The 21,448-nt window shown below is 50.9% G+C and overlaps 1 protein-coding gene across 1 annotated transcript in view; it reads right to left on the reverse strand.

Moving 5' to 3' along the window:
• Positions 1-21,448, reverse strand: part of LOC142258182 (Fc receptor-like protein 3) — a 53,858-nt gene that overhangs the window by 7,087 nt on the left and 25,323 nt on the right. The window contains exons 7-8 of the mRNA XM_075330687.1: positions 20,249-20,323; positions 6,360-6,400 (exon numbers count right to left, since the gene is read on the reverse strand). Of these exons, the coding sequence (XP_075186802.1) occupies positions 6,360-6,400; positions 20,249-20,323 (116 nt within the window). The remainder of the gene's footprint in view (positions 1-6,359; positions 6,401-20,248; positions 20,324-21,448) is intronic.

Below are 21,448 nucleotides of genomic sequence, written 5' to 3' on the forward strand. Positions count from 1 at the left end.
TATTGGGAGACCCAGCACCCGCCCTGTTGTCCTTCGGGATTTTTTGTTTGTTTGCGGGTACACATGTTGTTCATGTTGAACGGTTTTCAGTTCTCCGATGTTACTCGGAGTGAATTTGTTTAAACCAGTTATTGGCTTTCCTCCTTCTTGCTTTAGCACTAAAACTGAGCAGCCCGTGATCCCACGGGGGGTGTATAGCCAGAAGGGGAGGGGCCTTACACTTTTTAGTGTAATGCTTTGTGTGGCCTCCGGAGGCAGTAGCTATACACCCAATCGTCTGGGTCTCCCAATAAGAGCTAGAAGAAAAGGAATTTACGGTAAGTAACAAAATTCCCTTCTTCTTCCTCCTAAATCTTCCCCCATCACCTGTGAGTGATATTATGGAGAATGGGAAAGAATCGCATCAACTAAGACCCGTAACATTTAGAGCGGGGGGCCGAGGGCAGAGGAGCATAAAAGTCACCACTGCTTTGCTGACCCCATAACTGCAGAGTCCAGACCTCCTCTAATAACATCAGCACAAACACTGCACCTGCCAGGCGCTCCATGGCCAAGCAGCTGGATACTGCTGTACATGACCAAGCACAATGCCGAGCAGCTTGGGGCAGCTGCACAATATCGAGCCGTACATGACCAAGCACAATGCCGAGCTGTACATCACCAAGCACAGTTCTGAGCTGTACATGGCCAAGCGCAATGCTGAACCATACATTATCAAGCCCAATCCCGAGCCATACATCACCAAGCACAATGCCGAGCTGTACATCACCAAGCACAGTACTGAGCCGTACATGGCCAAGCACAATGCCGAGCCATACATCAACAAGCACAATGCTGAGCTGTACATCACCAAGCACAATGCTGAGCCATACATCACCAAGCACAGTACTGAGCCGTACATCACCAAGCACAATGCTGAGCCGTACATTACCAAGCACAGTACTGAGCCGTACATGGCCAAGCGCAATGCCGAGCCATACATCACCAAGCACAATGCTGAGCTGTACATCACCAAGCACAATGCTGAGCTGTACATCACCAAGCACAATGCTGAGCCATACATCACCAAGCACAGTACTGAGCCGTACATGGCCAAGCACAGTACTGAGCCGTACATGGCCAAGCGCAATGCCGAGCCATACATTATCAAGCCCAATCCCGAGCCATACATCACCAAGCACAATGCCGAGCTGTACATCACCAAGCACAGTACTGAGCCGTACATGGCCAAGCGCAATGCTGAACCATACATTATCAAGCCCAATCCCGAGCCATACATCACCAAGCACAATGCCGAGCAGCTTGAGGCAGCTGCACAATATCGAGCCGTACATGACCAAGCACAATGCCGAGCTGTACACCACCAAGCACAGTACTGAGCCATACATGGCCAAGCGCAATGCTGAACCATACATTATCAAGCACAATCCCGAGCCATACATCACCAAGCACAATGCTGAGCTGTACATCACCAAGCACAATGCTGAGCTGTACATCACCAAGCACAGTACTGAGCCGTACATGGCCAAGCGCAATGCCGAGCCATACATTATCAAGCCCAATCCCGAGCCATACATCACCAAGCACAATGCTGAGCTGTACATCACCAAGCACAATGCTGAGCTGTACACCACCAAGCACAGTACTGAGCCATACATGGCCAAGCGCAATGCTGAACCATACATTATCAAGCACAATCCCGAGCCATACATCACCAAGCACAATGCTGAGCTGTACATCACCAAGCACAATGCTGAGCTGTACATCACCAAGCACAGTACTGAGCCGTACATGGCCAAGCGCAATGCCGAGCCATACATTATCAAGCCCAATCCCGAGCCATACATCACCAAGCACAATGCCGAGCTGTACATCACCAAGCACAGTACTGAGCCGTACATGGCCAAGCGAAATGCTGAACCATACATTATCAAGCACAATCCCGAGCCAAACACCACAAAGCACAATGCAGAGCGTTGGATGGAGCTGTGTAAATCCGCCGTCATTGGACTCTGGAGTAGATGTGTTCTGTACAGTGACGAATCACAGTTCTCTAAGGGAGGGGTCTGGGATTGGTGAATACTAGGAGAAAGTTACCCATTTTGTGCCCTCTGTACAGTTTGTTGGAGGAAGGATAGTGTTCTCGGCCGTTATCAGGGGTCGGCTTCTTAGTTTAAAAGAAGAGAGATCAGCGCAAGACATTGTGGACAATTGTATCTTCCAGCTTTGTGGGGACAGTTTGGTGAAAGATTTTTTTTCTTCTCCCCCATGTTTATAAAGACAGGGTTGGTGGAGTTTCTTGTAGAAGAACACAACAGGCTACACAGAGCCCAGACCCGAGTGCAGACCTCAACCTCATCCAACAAGTAGACCAGAGATTGTGAGCCCTGGCCTCTCCCCATCATCAGTGTCTGACCTCACAAATGGGCAAAAATTACACAGACACCTGCAAAACCTTAAGGAAAACTTCCACAGATGCTCAGGAGCTGTACTATCTGCAGAAGCTGACTCCATAGTAATGTCTACGGATGTAGAATGGGAGCTCAGAAACGCTTCTGGCGATGTAATGTGGAGGGGGCATACATTTCTTTGTCGCTCCATTGGGAGACCCAGACAATTGGGTGTATAGGCTATGCCTCCGGAGGCCGCACAAAGTATTACGCTAAAAGTGTAAAGCCCCTCCCCTTCTGCCTATACACCCCCCGTGCTCCCACGGGCTCCTCAGTTTTTTGCTTTGTGCGAAGGAGGTCACAGCCTCGACGCTACCCTGGAGACTCTCCAGAGTTTCGGGTGGATCATCAATTTTCCAAAGTCAAATCTGACACCGGCCCAATCGCTGACATATCTTGGCATGGAGTTTCATACCCTCTCAGCGATAGTGAAGCTTCCACTGATCAAGCAGCGGTCACTACAGACAGGGGTACAATCTCTCCTTCAAGGCCAGTCACACCCCTTGAGGCGCCTCATGCACTTCCTGGGGAAGATGGTGGCAGCAATGGAGGCAGTTCCGTTCGCGCAGTTTCACCTGCGTCCACTTCAATGGGACATCCTACGCAAATGGGACAGGAAGCCGACGTCCCTCGACAGGAACGTCTCCCTCTCTCAGGCGACCAAAGCTTCCCTTCGGTGGTGGCTTCTTCCCACTTCATTATCGAAGGGGAAATCCTTCCTACCCCCATCCTGGGAGGTGGTCACGACGGACGCGAGTCTGTCAGGGTGAGGAGCGGTTTTTCTCCACCACAGGGCTCAGGGTACGTGGACCCAGCAAGAGTCCTCGCTTCAGATCAATGTTCTGGAAATACGGGCAGTGTATCTTGCCCTGAAGGCGTTCCAGCAGTGGCTGGAAGGCAAGCAGATCAGAATTCAGTCGGACAATTCCACAGCGGTGGCATACATCAATCACCAAGGCGGCACACGCAGTCGGCAAGCCTTCCAGGAAGTCCGGCGGATTTTGATGTGGGTGGAAGCCACGGCCTCCACCATCTCTGCAGTTCACATTCCAGGCGTGGAAAACTGGGAAGCAGATTATCTCAGTCGCCAGGGCATGGACGCAGGGGAATGGTCCCTTCACCCGGACGTGTTTCAGGAGATCTGTTGCCGCTGGGGGGTGCCGGACGTCGACCTCATGGCGTCCCGGCACAACAACAAGGTACCGGTGTTCATGGCACGGTCTCAAGATCCCAGAGCTCTGGCGGCAGACGCCTTAGTTCAGGATTGGTCGCAGTTTCAGCTCCCTTATGTGTTTCCTCCGCTGGCACTGTTGCCCAGAGTGTTACGCAAGATCAGGGCCGACTGCCGCCGCGTCATCCTCGTCGCTCCAGACTGGCCGAGGCGGTCGTGGTACCCGGATCTGTGGCATCTCACGGTCGGCCAACCGTGGGCACTACCAGACCGACCAGACTTGCTATCTCAAGGGCCGTTTTTCCATCTGAATTCTGCGGCCCTCAACCTGACTGTGTGGCCATTGAGTCCTGGATCCTAGCGTCTTCAGGGTTATCTCAAGACGTCATTGCCACTATGAGACAGGCTAGGAAACCAACGTCCGCCAAGATCTACCACAGGACGTGGAAAATTTTCCTGTCGTGGTGCTCTGCTCAGGGTTTTTCTCCCTGGCCTTTTGCCTTGCCCACTTTTCTGTCCTTCCTTCAATCTGGACTGGAAAAGGGTTTGTCGCTCGGCTCCCTTAAGGGACAAGTCTCAGCGCTCTCTGTGTTTTTCCAGAAGCGCCTAGCCAGACTTCCACAGGTACGCACGTTCCTGCAGGGGGTTTGTCACATCGTTCCTCCTTACAAGCGGCCGTTAGAACCCTGGGATCTGAACAGGGTGCTGCTGGTTCTTCAGAAACCACCATTCGAGCCAATGAGAGATATTTCTCTCTCACGCCTTTCGCAGAAAGTGGTTTTTCTAGTAGCAGTCACTTCACTTCGGAGAGTGTCTGAGCTAGCAGCGCTGTCATGCAAAGCCCCTTTCCTGGTTTTTCACCAGGACAAGGTGGTTCTGCGTCCGGTTCCGGAATTTCTCCCTAAGGTGGTATCCCCCTTTCATCTCAATCAGGATATCTCCTTACCTTCTTTTTGTCCTCATCCAGTTCACCAATGTGAAAAGGATTTCACTTGTTAGATCTGGTGAGAGCACTCAGACTCTACATTTCTCGTACGGCGCCCCTGCGCCGCTCGGATGCACTCTTTGTCCTTGTCGCTGGCCAGCGTAAAGGGTCACAGGCTTCCAAATCAACCTTGGCTCGGTGGATCAAGGAGCCAATTCTCGAAGCCTACCGTTCGGCTGGGCTTCCGGTTCCCTCAGGGCTGAAGGCCCATTCTACCAGAGCCGTGGGCGCGTCCTGGGCTTTGAGGCACCAGGCTACGGCTCAGCAGGTGTGTCAGGCGGCTACCTGGTCGAGCCTGCACACTTTCACGAAACACTATCAGGTGCATACCTATGCTTCGGCGGATGCCAGCCTAGGTAGGCGAGTCCTTCAGGCGGCGGTTGCCCACCTGTAGGAAGGGGCCGTTTTACGGCTCTATTACGAGGTATTATTTTACCCACCCAGGGACTGCTTTTGGACGTCCCAATTGTCTGGGTCTCCCAATGGAGCGAAAAAGAAGAAGGGAATTTTGTTTACTTACCGTAAATTCCTTTTCTTCTAGCTCCAATTGGGAGACCCAGCGCCCGCCCCTGTTTTTTTGTGTACACATGTTGTTCATGTTGAATGGTTTCAGTTCTCCGATATTCCTTCGGATTGAATTTACTTTAAACCAGTTTATAATTTTTTCCTCCTTCTTGCTTTTGCACCAAAACTGAGGAGCCCGTGGGAGCACGGGGGGTGTATAGGCAGAAGGGGAGGGGCTTAACACTTTTAAGTGTAATACTTTGTGCGGCCTCCGGAGGCATAGCCTATACACCCAATTGTCTGGGTCTCCCAATTGGAGCTAGAAGAAAAGGAATTTACGGTAAGTAAACAAAATTCCCTTCTTTTCTCTAGTCACCCTCCACGACAGCACCATTAAATATCCGTGCTGTCGTGGAGGGTTCCTAGAAACCGAATTACCGGTAAGAACTGATTATTTTCTCTAGTCACCCTCCACGGCAGCACGGATATTTAATGGTGCTGTCGTGCAGGGTTCCTAGAAACTGAATTACCGGTAAGAACTAATTCTATTTTTTTTCTCCATTTTATAGTGTGTGCTGAAAAATTGGGACTTGATACCTTTTCATGGATGTTTGGATGCTAGGGCTTACCGAGCATTGTGGCCATCCCTTCATCGTAATGGTAGAAAGACGGGTTGTGTAATCATGGACTGATTCCAGGAATCTCTTCTCCTGATAGCAGTGGGTTCGACAACAATCTGTGTATGGGGGGGGCTCCTGACAATTGTCAGGACCATCAGGGGAGTTAATTTTCCAGCATGTATTATTTCGGACTTTTCCCGGAGATTAACCACCTCGCGGCTGTGGGAGATAACATCGGACTGCTCTGCCAAAGGAGCGCCAATGTGTATAGGAGAGTCCGCATTCGAGTGGGTTTTAGTCTCCAAAGAGCATATCTGGGTGAAGGTATAATGGCTGCTTTGAGCATGTCATTACCTCCATATAATTTGTGAGAAGCTATCCCAGCCACATGGGTCAGTATAACTTCAGAACGATCTCCACACCACCTATCAATGCCAGGAAAAATCTCTGCAGTTCTCAAGGCTAATTGTGTGCAGTGGCCATTCAGGGTGTGTCACTGTATGAGCTGCTACAAACCTCCAACGTACTCGACTTAAATGTGGAAAGCGAAGGCTTTATAAACATTTGACAGAGAGGTTGAACATTTTACCGAAAAGACGTTAACACACGATGTAGTGATTTTCTCTCACCAGGTCCTTCACGGCCTCTTTATGGGGCTTCTGCGAAAAGACTGTGGAATAAACACAATGATTATTCTGTCATCTTTCTGCAAACAGCATGATTCTAGAACATGGTGATGTAAAGTCATTGCTAATGAGATGTTGTTGGGGTCACGGAATTCGTGACGCACATCCGGCCTCGTTAGCGATGTTGTTGCATGTGAAACGTACGATCCACCATTAACTATCAGAATTACTCACCAAATCGTTGACACGTCGTTCTAATCCCAAATGTCGTTGCTGTTGGACGCAGGTTGTTCGTCGTTCCTGCGGCCACCCGCAATGAGGAAGGAAGGAGGTGGGCGGGATGTTCGGCCCGCTCATCTCCGCCTCTCCACTTCTATTGGGCGGCCGCTTAGTGACGCCGCTATGACGCCGCACAAACCGCCCCCCCTTAGAGAGGAGGCTGTTCGCCGGCCACAGCGACGTCGCTAAGCAGTTAAGTCCGTGTGACGGGTGTTAGCAATGTTGTGCGCCACGGGCAGCAATTTGCCTGTGACGCACAACCGACGGGGGCGGGTGCTGTCACCAGCGACATCGCTAGCGATATCGCTGCGTGTAAAGTGGCCTTTACAAATGACGTAACTCCTTCTGGGTCATTAACTGTGATTCGTATGATTTCGGTTACCGTTTGATTTCATTACATTGTCTTTGGTTGACCTTTATCTATCACAGTGTGCGAGAGAAGTATGGAGAACTGGGAATTTTAAAATGGTGATTAACATTTTTTTAATTTTCAGCGCCTTTCGACTTGGCACGGTTTCCATTAAAAACAAAAAACAGACTGTACTTTAGTTATCCTCCCTGGGTCCAGCGTTGAGTCTCCACCACTACTTCTGTGGTCGGTGATTGTCTGCAGCGCAGATGTCAGTTCAACAGCGCTCAGTTCAGTTACCTTGGCGTCTCACGCCATCACCTCAGACAGACTCTCTGAACTCACTGATTGGCTGCAGCGCTGTTAGTATGAAATCAGTGCAACAGACACAGGGAACAGTTATGGTGGCTCAACATTGGACCCAGGAAGAGTGAGTAAAGCACAGAATTTTTTCAAACGAACCGCACTGATGGACACAGCTCTTCTGAAATATGAAGCACACAACATCCTTTTCAGCCAGATTCCACCTTGAACCAGTCTGAAAAAGTGCTTGGAAAACACCAAAAATGCTGAACATATGCATAACAATATGTTCCTTCATTTTGAACTTATTTTAATCTCTTCTGGCTTCAGAAGCTGTGACATGGCTTAAAAAAGTATCTTGACCATTCTTTTGCCGGCTTTCGCTCGGAATCTGCCATTTATTTTATGAACGGAAAAAGCCAATGTCACTTACCCAGCTTGATCTGATTTGATAGACAATGTGATAAATACACAATCTGGATATTATTTTATTTAAAATACATTTTCTTATCTCTGAAAAGTCACTGTATAGTGCAGGTCACTGGCTCTGTCCCTAACTTGCTGTCACAAGTGTGTTGTGTCCACTTGTTACCTCTGGGGGACCTGGGATCAGGAGGTAACACTTAATTTATCGCAGGTCCTCTGTGGAGCCCACTTGACTATTATCCTGTATTGGGGTGGATTTAATTTAATGCTGAAGGAGTTAAGGAACCTTTTCCTTCTGGCTGAGATTACTCATTGCCTTAATTACAGCTGCAGCATCTTCTCATCACTCCCTTCTGCTACATTTACCAACTCCTGGCTTCACTCCATGCCAGTTATTGATCCTCTATACTAACCGCTTTAAAGGAGCCTGTCTCTGGAGAAGCTCAGGTGTTCATTTCTGTTGAAGATGAGAAGTTTCCTGCTGAAGAAATCATGGAGTGCTATTTGTTGAGTCTTTCCCAATCTGTCTTCCCTTCCTCGGGTTTTATTGCAGTAGCGAGGCTAATGTCTCTCTGGCCTACAGTTCAGGGCCAGCGAGAGCTTAGGCAAGTGATGATACAAAGGAAAGGGGGAAGGCCCCATCTAGGGACGTTAGAGAGTGTAGAGCACAGACTCATGTGAGTCTTAGGAGGTGACCCTGTTTCCCAATCGCCAGGGCCTTCAGTTGTACATCTTCTTTGCTGTCCACTGCCTGTGGTCAAGTGTAATCTGTGTGTCGCTGCAGACACACCAAGAATTCAAGCAGTGGGAGCAGGTCATTGTCTTTCTGTGCCTACTCACATGCCTGTCAAACTGCAAACATCCTTAACCTTTCAGGACAGGTAAGTTATTGAACAACAGCAAGTGCGAAACATTCTGGGAAGTGAAGAAAAGGAAGTCCTTGCACTTATAGTGCTGGCGGAATGCTAATGAAGAAGAACATGAGAACCTGAACAGAGTCTTTTGTTATGAAGGTACGTGCAATGGAGCTGCAGGGTGAGTGCATATGAGGGAAGATGGAGCTGCAGGGTGAGTGCATATGAGGGAAGATGGAGCTGCAGGGTGAGTGCATATGAGGGAAGATGGAGCTGCAGGGTGAGTGGCATATGTGGGAAGATGGAGCTGCAGGGTGAGTGCATATGAGGGAAGATGGAGCTGCAGGGTGAGTGCATATGAGGGAAGATGGAGCTGCAGGGTGAGTGGCATATGTGGGAACATGGAGCTGCAGGGTGAGTGGCATATGTGGGAACATGGAGCTGCAGGGTGAGTGCATATGAGGGAAGATGGAGCTGCAGGGTGAGTGGCATATGTGGGAACATGGAGCTGCAGGGTGAGTGGCATATGTGGGAACATGGAGCTGCAGGGTGAGTGGCATATGTGGGAACATGGAGCTGCAGGGTGAGTGGCATATGTGGGAACATGGAGCTGCAGGGTGAGTGGCATATGTGGGAACATGGAGCTGCAGGGTGAGTGGCATATGTGGGAAGATGGAGCTGCAGGGTGAGTGCATATGTGGGAACATGGAGCTGCAGGGTGAGTGCATATGTGGGAAGATGGAGCTGCAGGGTGAGTGGCATATGTGGGAACATGGAGCTGCAGGGTGAGTGCATATGTGGGAACATGGAGCTGCAGGGTGAGTGCATATGTGGGAACATGGAGCTGCAGGGTGAGTGACATATGTGGGAACATGGAGCTGCAGGGTGAGTGGCATATGTGGGAACATGGAGCTGCAGGGTGAGTGCATATGTGGGAAGATGGAATTGCAGGGTGAGTGCATATGTGGGAAGATGGAATTGCAGGGTGAGTGCATATGTGGGAAGATGGAGCTGCAGGGTGAGTGGCATATGTGGGAACATGGAGCTGCAGGGTGAGTGGCATATGTGGGAACATGGAGCTGCAGGGTGAGTGCATATGTGGGAACATGGAGCTGCAGGGTGAGTGCATATGTGGGAACATGGAGCTGCAGGGTGAGTGACATATGTGGGAACATGGAGCTGCAGGGTGAGTGGCATATGTGGGAACATGGAGCTGCAGGGTGAGTGCATATGTGGGAACATGGAGCTGCAGGGTGAGTGGCATATGTGGGAACATGGAGCTGCAGGGTGAGTGGCATATGTGGGAAGATGGAGCTGCAGGGTGAGTGCATATGAGGGAAGATGGAGCTGCAGGGTGAATGCATATGTGGGAACATGGAGCTGCAGGGTGAGTGCATATGTGGGAACATGGAGCTGCAGGGTGAGTGGCATATGTGGGAACATGGAGCTGCAGGGTGAGTGGCATATGAGGGAACATGGAGCTGCAGGGTGAGTGGCATATGAGGGAACATGGAGCTGCAGGGTGAGTGGCATATGTGGGAACATGGAGCTGCAGGGTGAGGGGCATATGTGGGAACATGGAGCTGCAGGGTGAGTGGCATATGTGGGAACATGGAGCTGCAGGGTGAGTGGCATATGTGGGAACATGGAGCTGCAGGGTGAGTGGCATATGTGGGAACATGGAGCTGCAGGGTGAGTGGCATATGTGGGAACATGGAGCTGCAGGGTGAGTGACATATGTGGGAACATGGAGCTGCAGGGTGAGTGCATATGTGGGAAGATGGAGTTGCAGGGTGAGTGGCATATGTGGGAACATGGAGCTGCAGGGTGAGTGGCATATGTGGGAACATGGAGCTGCAGGGTGAGTGGCATATGTGGGAACATGGAGCTGCAGGGTGAGTGGCATATGTGGGAACATGGAGCTGCAGGGTGAGTGGCATATGTGGGAACATGGAGCTGCAGGGTGAGTGCATATGTGGGAACATGGAGCTGCAGGGTGAGTGCATATGAGGGAACATGGAGCTGCAGGGTGAGTGCATATGTGGGAACATGGAGCTGCAGGGTGAGTGCATATGTGGGAACATGGAGCTGCAGGGTGAGTGACATATGTGGGAACATGGAGCTGCAGGGTGAGTGGCATATGTGGGAACATGGAGCTGCAGGGTGAGTGGCATATGTGGGAACATGGAGCTGCAGGGTGAGTGGCATATGTGGGAACATGGAGCTGCAGGGTGAGTGGCATATGTGGGAACATGGAGCTGCAGGGTGAGTGGCATATGTGGGAACATGGAGCTGCAGGGTGAGTGACATATGTGGGAACATGGAGCTGCAGGGTGAGTGCATATGTGGGAAGATGGAGTTGCAGGGTGAGTGGCATATGTGGGAACATGGAGCTGCAGGGTGAGTGGCATATGTGGGAACATGGAGCTGCAGGGTGAGTGGCATATGTGGGAACATGGAGCTGCAGGGTGAGTGGCATATGTGGGAACATGGAGCTGCAGGGTGAGTGGCATATGTGGGAACATGGAGCTGCAGGGTGAGTGGCATATGTGGGAACATGGAGCTGCAGGGTGAGTGCATATGTGGGAACATGGAGCTGCAGGGTGAGTGCATATGAGGGAACATGGAGCTGCAGGGTGAGTGCATATGTGGGAACATGGAGCTGCAGGGTGAGTGCATATGTGGGAACATGGAGCTGCAGGGTGATTGGCATATGTGGGAACATGGAGCTGCAGGGTGAGTGCATATGTGGGAACATGGAGCTGCAGGGTGAGTGCATATGTGGGAAGATGGAGCTGCAGGGTGAGTGGCATATGTGGGAACATGGAGCTGCAGGGTGAGTGGCATATGTGGGAACATGGAGCTGCAGGGTGAGTGGCATATGTGGGAACATGGAGCTGCAGGGTGAGTGGCATATGTGGGAACATGGAGCTGCAGGGTGAGTGGCATATGTGGGAACATGGAGCTGCAGGGTGAGTGCATATGTGGGAACATGGAGCTGCAGGGTGAGTGCATATGTGGGAACATGGAGCTGCAGGGTGAGTGCATATGTGGGAAGATGGAGTTGCAGGGTGAGTGCATATGTGGGAAGATGGAGCTGCAGGGTGAGTGGCATATGTGGGAAGATGGAGTTGCAGGGTGAGTGCATATGTGGGAAGATGGAGCTGCAGGGTGAGTGGTATATGTGGGAACATGGAGCTGCAGGGTGAGTGGCATATGTGGGAACATGGAGCTGCAGGGTGAGTGGCATATGTGGGAACATGGAGCTGCAGGGTGAGTGGCATATGTGGGAAGATGGAGCTGCAGGGTGAGTGGCATATGTGGGAAGATGGAGCTGCAGGGTGAGTGCATATGTGGGAACATGGAGCTGCAGGGTGAGTGCATATGAGGGAAGATGGAGTTGCAGGGTGAGTGGCATATGTGGGAAGATGGAGTTGCAGGGTGAGTGGCATATGTGGGAAGATGGAGTTGCAGGGTGAGTGCATATGAGGGAAGATGGAGTTGCAGGGTGAGTGGCATATGAGGGAAGATGGAGTTGCAGGGTGAGTGGCATATGAGGGAAGATGGAGCTGCAGGGTGAGTGCATATGAGGGAAGATGGAGCTGCAGGGTGAGTGGCATATGAGAGCTGCAGACTGATGGAAGGATGTGAAGGGGTGCAGAGTGTTTGAGAGGGGTAAGTTGGGGTACAGGCAGGGTGAAATATGTGGGCAGGGTGTGTGACATATGGGGGTGTAGTGTGTGTGATATGGGGGTGCAGGCTGTATGGGGAGCAGGGTGTGTGACATATGGGGGTGTAGTATAATACAGGTGTGCTATATAGGGGGTGTAGTGATGTAGTATATTACAGGTGTGCTATCTGGAGGTGTAGTATATTACAGGTGTGCTATATGGAGGTGTAGTATATTACAGGTGTAGTATATGGGGTGTAGTGATGTAGTATTTCTTTGTCGCTCTATTGGGAGACCCAGACAATTGGGTGTATAGGCTATGCCTCCGGAGGCCGCACAAAGTATTACACTCAAAAGTGTTAAGCCCCTCCCCTTCTGCCTATACACCCCCCGTGCTCCCACGGGCTCCTCAGTTTTATTGCTTTGTGCGAAGGAGGCAGACCTGCACACATAGCTCCACAGATTGGTCAGCAGCAGCTGCTGACCAGGTCGGATGGAAGAAAAGTGGGCCCATATAGGGCCCCCAGCATGCTCCCTTCTCACCCCACTCTTGTCGGCGGTGTTGTTAAGGTTGAGGTATCCATTGCGGGTACGGAGGCTGGAGCCCACATGCTGTTTTCCTTTCCCATCCCCCTCAGGGCTCTGGGCGAAGTGGGATCCTATCGGTCTCCAGGCACTGAGACCGTGCTTCATCCACAACTCCTGTGGAGCCTGCTGGATAGGAGCCGGGTACCGTTCAGGGACATGGCCCTGCTACTTGGAGGTACTCTGTATCCCTGTGGGGACCGCGCACGGCAACACCTCAGCTTTGCTGGGTGTGCTAGTGCACCGGGGACCGCGGCGCTGACCGGGTTAAACTGTGCCATTACACACTCAGCGTCGCTGAGTGTGTTTATATGTAGGGGCTACCGCGCTAACCGCCGCTACCATGGGAAACTGCGGCGCGGCTGGGACTTGTAGTTCGCCGGGGACTTCGGCGCCGGCCGCGCTTTTACGGCGGCCATGCTTATACTCGAGTCCCCGGCTTTCTTGCGGCCTAGTTTCCTTGTCTCCCGCCCCCAGCCCTGACAGGCAGGGGAAGGGCGGGACGCTGCACGGAACGAGCAGCACTGAGGGCTGGAGTATGATTTCCATTCTCCACCCCCCTCACTGTGCACAGTGTGAGCACCAGTTCCCGCACTTTCTCGGCCACGCCCACGGCTCCCTCCTCTCGTCAGGACGCCGCAGCCATTCCTGTCAGCTCCTCCGATGCTGCAGAGAGGGATAAACCCTGGGAGACCCAGACACGGTCTCTGGTGGCCTCACAACCGCTTTAAAGCGGGTGGTAAGCAGCACCTGTTGGTGCTAGCCCCATGGTGCTGTAGTGTATTGATACATTATTTGTTTATAGTATACTCTTTCACTGTATGAGCACAGTTCATTCGGGCTATATACCCTATTGTGTTACTCAGGGACAACAATAGCATGGCGCCCACAAAGGCAGGGGTGCCAAAACACAGGCTTATTATGCTGCCTGCGCTGCTTGTACGACCCAGCTGCCGGCAGGTCCCACTGACCCTCATTGTGTGCAATGTTCGGCCCCTGTGGCACTTCTTCAGCCAGAGCCTCTGCTAAGAGGGGCCCAGGGGGGGCCACCTGTTGACACTGTCCAGGTGACGGGGACTGAGTTTGCAAAACTCTCTGAGACTATGGCTAAGATACTAGAAGCCTTGCAGTCCAGGCCGGTATCTCAGCACAGGGACTCTGTTGAATCATTGTCCCCTGGCCCCCCTCAGTTGGACCAACAATGTCCTCCCGGGGTATCTCATACATCCCAGGCTGAGGGTTCTGACTTAGACCCCAGTCCCAGACCGACTAAGCGGGCTCGCTTAGAATTTCCCTCGACATCATATTGTTCAGGGTCTCAGCGGGGGGAATCTCTGGTTGATGATGCGGAGACAGCTGATCAGGATTCTGATCCTGAGGGCGCTCTCAATCTTAATACTCCAGACGGGGACGCCATAGTGAACGATCTTATTGCGTCCATCAATCAAATGCTGGATATTTCTCCCTCAACTCCTCCGGCGGAGGAGTCAGCTTCTCAGCAGGAGAAATTCCGTTTCAGGTTCCCCAAGCGTACACCGAGTATGTTTCTAGACCACTCTGACTTCAGAGAGGCAGTCCAGAATCACCATGCTTGTCCAGATAAGCGTTTTTTCTAAGCGCCTTAAGGATACACGTTATCCTTTTCCCCCTGACGTGGTTAAAGGTTGGACTCAGTGTCCCAAAGTGGATCCTCCAATCTCCAGACTGGCGGCTAGATCCATACTTGCAGTGGAAGATGGGGCCTCGCTCAAAGATGCCACTGACAGGCAGATGGAGCTCTGGTTGAAATCCATCTATGAAGCTATCGGAGCTTCTTTTGCCCCAGCATTCGCAGCCGTATGGGCGCTACAAGCTATCTCAGCAGGTCAAGCGCAAATTGAAGCAGCCACATGCACGTCCGCGCCACAAGTGGCATCCATTACCACCCAGACCTCGGCATTTGCGTCTTACGCTATTAATGCTGTCCTGGACTCTGCGAGCTGTACGGCGGTTGCGGCCGCCAATTCGGTGGTACTCCGCAGGGTCTTGTGGCTACGGGAATGGAAGGCAGATTCTGCTTCCAAAAAGCGCTTAACCAGTTTACCAATTTCTGGCGACAGGCTGTTTGGCGAGCGTTTGGATGAAATCATCAAACAATCCAAGGGAAAGGATACATCCTTACCCCAGCCCAAACAGAACATACCCCAACAGAGGAGAGGGCAGTCGAGGTTCCGGTCCTTTTGGGGCGAGGGCAGGTCCCAATTCTCCTCGTCCAAAAGGTCTCAGAAAGAACAAAGGAACTCTGATGCATGGCGGTCTAAGTCACGTCCTAAAAAGACCACCGGAGGCGCCGCTAACAAAGCGGCTTCCTCATGACTTTCGACCTCCTCTAGCAGCATCCTCGGTCGGTGGCAGGCTCTCCCGCTTTTGCGACACCTGGCTGCCACAAATAAAAGACCGCTGGGTGAGAGACATTCTGTCTCACGGTTACAAGATAGAGTTCACCTCTCGTCCCCCGACTCAATTCTTCAGGTCATCCCCGCCTCCCGAGCGAGCCGAGGCTCTTCTGCAGGCGCTGCGCACTCTGAAGGTAGAAGGAGTGGTGATTCCTGTTCCTCTCCAGCAACAGAGCCACGGTTTTTACTCCAACTTGTTTGTAGTCCCAAAGAAGGACGGGTCTTTCCGCCCGGTCCTGGACCTGAAACTGCTCAACAAACACGTAAAAGCCAGACGGTTCAGGATGGAATCCCTCCGCTCCGTCATCGCTTCAATGTCCCAAGGAGATTTCCTTGCATCGATCGTTATCAAAGATGCTTATCTCCACTTACCGATTGCTCCAGAACACCAGCGCCTCTTGCGCTTCGCCATAGGAAACGAACACCTGCAGTTCGTGGCACTGCCGTTCGGCCTGGCAACAGCCCCACGGGTGTTTACCAAGGTTATGGCTACTGTAGTAGCGCTCCTACACTCGCAGGGTTACTCGGTGATCCCGTACTTGGACGATCTGCTACTCAAGGCACCTCTCAAGAGGCATGCCAACGCAGCCTCGACGCTACCCTGGAGACTCTCCAGGGTTTCGGGTGGATCATCAATTTTCCAAAGTCAAATCTGACACCGGCCCAATCACTGACGTATCTTGGCATGGAGTTTCATACCCTCTCAGCGATAGTGAAGCTTCCGCTGATCAAGCAGCAGTCACTACAGAAAGGGGTACAATCTCTCCTTCAAGGCCAGTCACACCCCTTGAGGCGCTTCATGCACTTCCTGGGGAAGATGGTGGCAGCAATGGAGGCAGTCCCTTTCGCGCAGTCTCACCTGCGTCCCCTTCAATGGGACATCCTACGCAAATGGGACAGGTAGTCGACGTTCCTCGACAGGACCGTCTCCCTCTCTCAGGCGACCAAAGCTTCCCTTCGGTGGTGGCTTCTTCCCACTTCATTATCGAAGGGGAAATCCTTCCTACCCCCATCCTGGGAAGTAGTCACGACGGACGCGAGTCTGTCAGGGTGGGGAGCGGTTTTTCTCCACCACAGGGCTCAGGGTACGTGGACTCGGCAAGAGTCTTCACTTCAGATCAATGTTCTGGAAATACGGGCAGTGTATCTTGCCCTGAAAGCGTTCCAGCAGTGGCTGGAAGGCAAGCAGATCCGAATTCAGTCGGACAATTCCACAGCGGTGGCATACATCAACCACCAAGGCGGCACACGCAGCCGGCAAGCCTTCCAGGAAGTCCGGCGGATTTTGATGTGGGTGGAAGCCACGGCCTCCACCATATCCGCAGTTCACATCCCAGGCGTGGAAAACTGGGAAGCAGATTATCTCAGTCGCCAGGGCATGGACGCAGGGGAATGGTCACTTCACCCGGACGTGTTTCAGGAGATCTGTTGCCACTGGGGGGTGCCGGACGTCGACCTCATGGCGTCCCGGCACAACAACAAGGTACCAATGTTCATGGCACGGTCTCAAGATCCCAGAGCTATGGCGGCAGACGCCTTAGTTCAGGATTGGTCGCAGTTTTCAGCTCCCTTATGTGTTTCCTCCGCTGGCACTGTTGCCCAGAGTGTTACGCAAGATCAGGGCCGACTGCCGCCGCGCCATCCTCGTCGCTCCAGACTGGCCGAGGAGGTCGTGGTACCCGGATCTGTGGCATCTCACGGTCGGCCAACCGTGGGCACTACCAGACTGAACAGACTTGCTATCTCAAGGGCCGTTTTCCCATCTGAATTCTGCGGCCCTCAACCTGACTGTGTGGCCATTGAGTCCTGGATCCTAGCGTCTCCAGGGTTATCTCAAGACGTCATTGCCACTATGAGACAGGCTAGGAAACCAACGTCCGCCAAGATCTATCACAGGACGTGGAAAATTTTTCTGTCGTGGTGCTCTGCTCAGGGTTTTACTCCCTGGCCATTTGCATTACCTACTTTCTGTCCTTCCTTCAATCTGGACTGGAAAAGGGTTTGTCGCTCGGCTCCCTTAAGGGACAAGTCTCAGCGCTCTCTGTGTTTTTCCAGAAGCGCCTAGCCAGACTTCCACAGGTACGCACGTTCCTGCAGGGGGTTTGTCACATAGTTCCTCCTTACAAGCGGCCGTTAGAACCCTGGGATCTAAACAGGGTGCTGATGGTTCTTCAGAAACCACCATTCGAGCCAATGAGAGATATTTCCCTCTCACGACTTTCGCAGAAAGTGGTTTTTCTAGTAGCAGTCACTTCCCTTAGGAGAGTGTCTGAGCTAGCAGCGTTGTCGTGCCAAGCCCCTTTCCTGGTGTTTCACCAGGACAAGGTGGTTCTACGTCCGGTTCCGGAATTTTTCCCTAAGGTGGTATCCTCCTTTCATCTCAATCAGGATATTTCCTTACCTTCTTTTTATCCTCATCCAGTTCACCAATGTGAAAAGGATTTGCACTTGTTAGATTTGGTGAGAGCACTCAGACTCTGCACTTCTCGTACGGCGCCCATGCGCCGCTCGGATGCACTCTTTGTCCTTGTCGCTGGCCAGCGTAAAGGGTCACAGGCTTCCAAATCAACCCTGGCTCGGTGGATCAAGGAGCCAATTATCGAAGCTTACCGTTCGGCTGGGCTTCCGGTTCCCTCAGGGCTGAAGGCCCATTCTACCAGAGCCGTGGGCGCGTCCTGGGCTTTGAGGCACCAGGCTACGGCTCAGCAGGTGTGTCAGGCGGCTACCTGGTCGAGCCTGCACACTTTCACGAAACACTATCAGGTGCATACCTATGCTTCGGCGGATGCCAGCCTAGGTAGACGAGTCCTTCAGGCGGCGGTTGCCCACCTGTAGGAAAGGGCCGTTTTACGGCTCTCTTACGAGGTATTATTTTACCCACCCAGGGACTGCTTTTGGACGTCCCAATTGTCTGGGTCTCCCAATAGAGCGACAAAGAAGAAGGGAATTTTGTTTACTTACCGTAAATTCCTTTTCTTCTAGCTCTAATTGGGAGACCCAGCACCCGCCCCTGTTTTTTTGTGTACACATGTTGTTCATGTTGAATGGTTTCAGTTCTCCGATATTCCTTCGGATTGAAGTTACTTTAAACCAGTTTATAATTCTTTTTCCTCCTTCTTGCTTTTGCACCTAAACTGAGGAGCCCGTGGGAGCACGGGGGGTGTATAGGCAGAAGGGGAGGGGCTTAACACTTTTGAGTGTAATACTTTGTGCGGCCTCCAGAGGCAGAAGCTATACACCCAATTGTCTGGGTCTCCCAATTAGAGCTAGAAGAAAAGGAATTTACGGTAAGTAAACAAAATTCCCTTCATTACAGGTGTATATAGGGGTGTAGTGATGTAGTATATTACAGGTGTACTATATGGAGTTGTAGTATATTACAGGTGTGCTATATGGGGGTGTACTATATTACAGGTGTAGTATATGGGGTGTAGTGATGTAGTATATTACAGGTGTACTATATGGAGGTGTAGTATATTACAGGTGTGCTATATGGAGGGGTAGTATATTACAGGTGTACTATATGGAGGTGTAGTATATTACAGGTGTGCTATATGGGGGTGTACTATATTACAGGTGTAGTATATGGGGTGTAGTGATGTAGTATATTACAGGTGTACTATATGGAGGTGTAGTATATTACAGGTGTGCTATATGGAGGGGTAGTATATTACAGGTGTACTATATGGAGGTGTAGTATATTACAGGTGTGCTATATGGAGGTGTATATTACAGGTGTATATAGGGGTGTAGTGATGTAGTATATTACAGGTGTATATAGGGGTGTAGTGATGTAGTATATTACAGGTGTACTATATGGAGTTGTAGTATATTACAGGTGTGCTATATGGGGGTGTACTATATTACAGGTGTAGTATATGGGGTGTAGTGATGTAGTATATTACAGGTGTGCTATATGGAGGTGTAGTATATTACAGGTGTACTATATGGGGGTGTACTATATTACAGGTGTAGTATATGGGGTGTAGTGATGTAGTATATTACAGGTGTAGTATATAGGGGTGTAATGATGTAGTATATCGGAGGTGTATTATATAGTGGTGTAGTATAATACAGGTGTATATGGGGGTGTAGTATAAGGCTATGTGCGCACTAGAGCAAAATACCCGCGGATTTACCCGCGGATTTGCCGCGGAAATTTCTTGAGAAATGTCTGCAATCTTTGTGCAGACATTTCCCATGAAATTCTATGAGAAAAAAAAAAAGCTGTGCGCACTGGTGCGGATTTTTCTCAAGAAAGTTTCTTGAGAAAAGTTTCTCGAGAAAGTTTCTTGAGAAAATGAACATGTCCATTAAATCCGCAGGTATCCCGCGGATTTCTGCAGTACAGACTGCAAAAATCCGCAGGGAACCACCCGCGGGAAAATCACGGCAAATCCGCGGTAAATCCGCGGCTAATCCGCGGCAAATCCGCATGCGGTTTTGCCGCGGATTTTTTCCGGAGGTCAGCAAATCTTCACTCCCAGAAGTTTCTCGAGAAGATTTTCTTGAGAAACTTCACATCTCTAGTGCGCACATAGCCTTATACAGGTATATGGATGGAGTGTAGTATAATACAGGTGTATATGGGGGGTGTAGTATAATACAGGTGTAGTATATAGGGGTGTAGTGGTGTAGTTTATTACAGGTGTAGTGATGTAATATATTGGGTAGAACTGAGGTAATTATATTAGTCCGGCCCTCCTAAACCAATCCCAATTTCTCATGCGGCCCCATGGGAAAATTAATTGCCCACCCCTGCTTTAGAGGTTATGCATTTTGGAAATTGCAATTATAGAAATGTTTGCTATTTACGAATATTTTTCAGGTAAGAACGTGCGCACAGTGTATGCTCTGTTGGGTCTAACCTATCCGTACAGGTGTGACTGTTATTTTAATCTCTGCTGAGATGGTTTATACGCACAAAAAGACGTAGAAATGAGAGAAATATTGTAACACAACTTGAATCCGTCTGCCAGCATCGCACTTACTTTGCCATTTGCCGGTGTTTGTGTCCAGATCCATATAAATATTTTCGGTTTCATCTTTCGGTTCTTTAAATTCAACTATTGGGACAAAGGAAAATATGTTTCTAAACATAAAAGAGTAGAGATAGATAGCATTTTATCAAGGAAAACCTTAAGGGTATGCTCACACGACATGATTGTGCAGTGGTTTTTTTTCCCCCAAAATATTGGTAATCAAGATGTGATGGTTTGACCGCATGTGAACATATCCTTTTTAGTTTTTAGAAACCATTCTTAGTTACAAATGTATAACTGTGTAAACTTGTGAATCTTGTTTCCCTGGGACTTGCAATACCACTGGCTGACTGTGGTGGCAGTGTGGTTCCCAGCTGAAGTTACCACCTTTCAGCTACAGCCAATGGGAAGGCACCACACCCTTCTTATTCCTCCTCCAGTCAGCTGGTCGCTGCCAGATATAGTCTTGTAGTATACTGCTTGTCTCTGAGTCGCACCCTGCGCCTGAACTTCTGATCCCCGTGTTTTGACCTCTGCCTACTCTCTGACTACTCTCCTGCCTGCCATGTTTTTACTTCGCTGCCATCTCTGTTTTGACCTCTGCCTGATTTCCTGACCACCCTCTTGCCTGCCGATTTCTTTGTCGCTCCATTGGGAGACCCAGACAATTGACAATTGGGTGTATAGCTTCTGCCTCTGGAGGCCACAGAAAGTATTACACTTTTAAAAAAGTGTAACCCCTCCCCTCTGCCTATACACCCTCCCATGGACCACGGGCTCCTCAGTTTTATGCTTTGTGTGGAAGGAGGCACACATCCACTCATGCATTCTCATACATAGTTATGTCGGATGGAAGAAAAGAGGTCCCCGATGGGGTCCCCGGCATGTTCCCTTCTCACCCCACTAAGTCGGTGGTGTTGTTAAGGTTGAGGTACCCATTGCGGGTACGGAGGCTGGAGCCACATGCCGTCTCCACCATCCCTTATGCGGCTCTGGGAGAAGTGGGATCCTATGCGGTCATCCATGTGCTGGGACCGTGCTCCATCCGCAGCCCCTGGTGGAACCTGCCGGACAGGAGCTTCTTCATCCCCAAGGACCGGGCCCTGCAACTTGAAGGTACTCTGTATCCTCATGTGGGGACTGTACAGGGGTCGCACCTTCTCCCCGGAAGCCGCGGTGGTTCCGTCCGTTGTCTTTTCGGCGGACTTC

The sequence above is a fragment of the Anomaloglossus baeobatrachus genome, chromosome 12 (assembly GCF_048569485.1).
Source record: "Anomaloglossus baeobatrachus isolate aAnoBae1 chromosome 12, aAnoBae1.hap1, whole genome shotgun sequence".
Taxonomy (NCBI): domain Eukaryota; kingdom Metazoa; phylum Chordata; class Amphibia; order Anura; family Aromobatidae; genus Anomaloglossus; species Anomaloglossus baeobatrachus.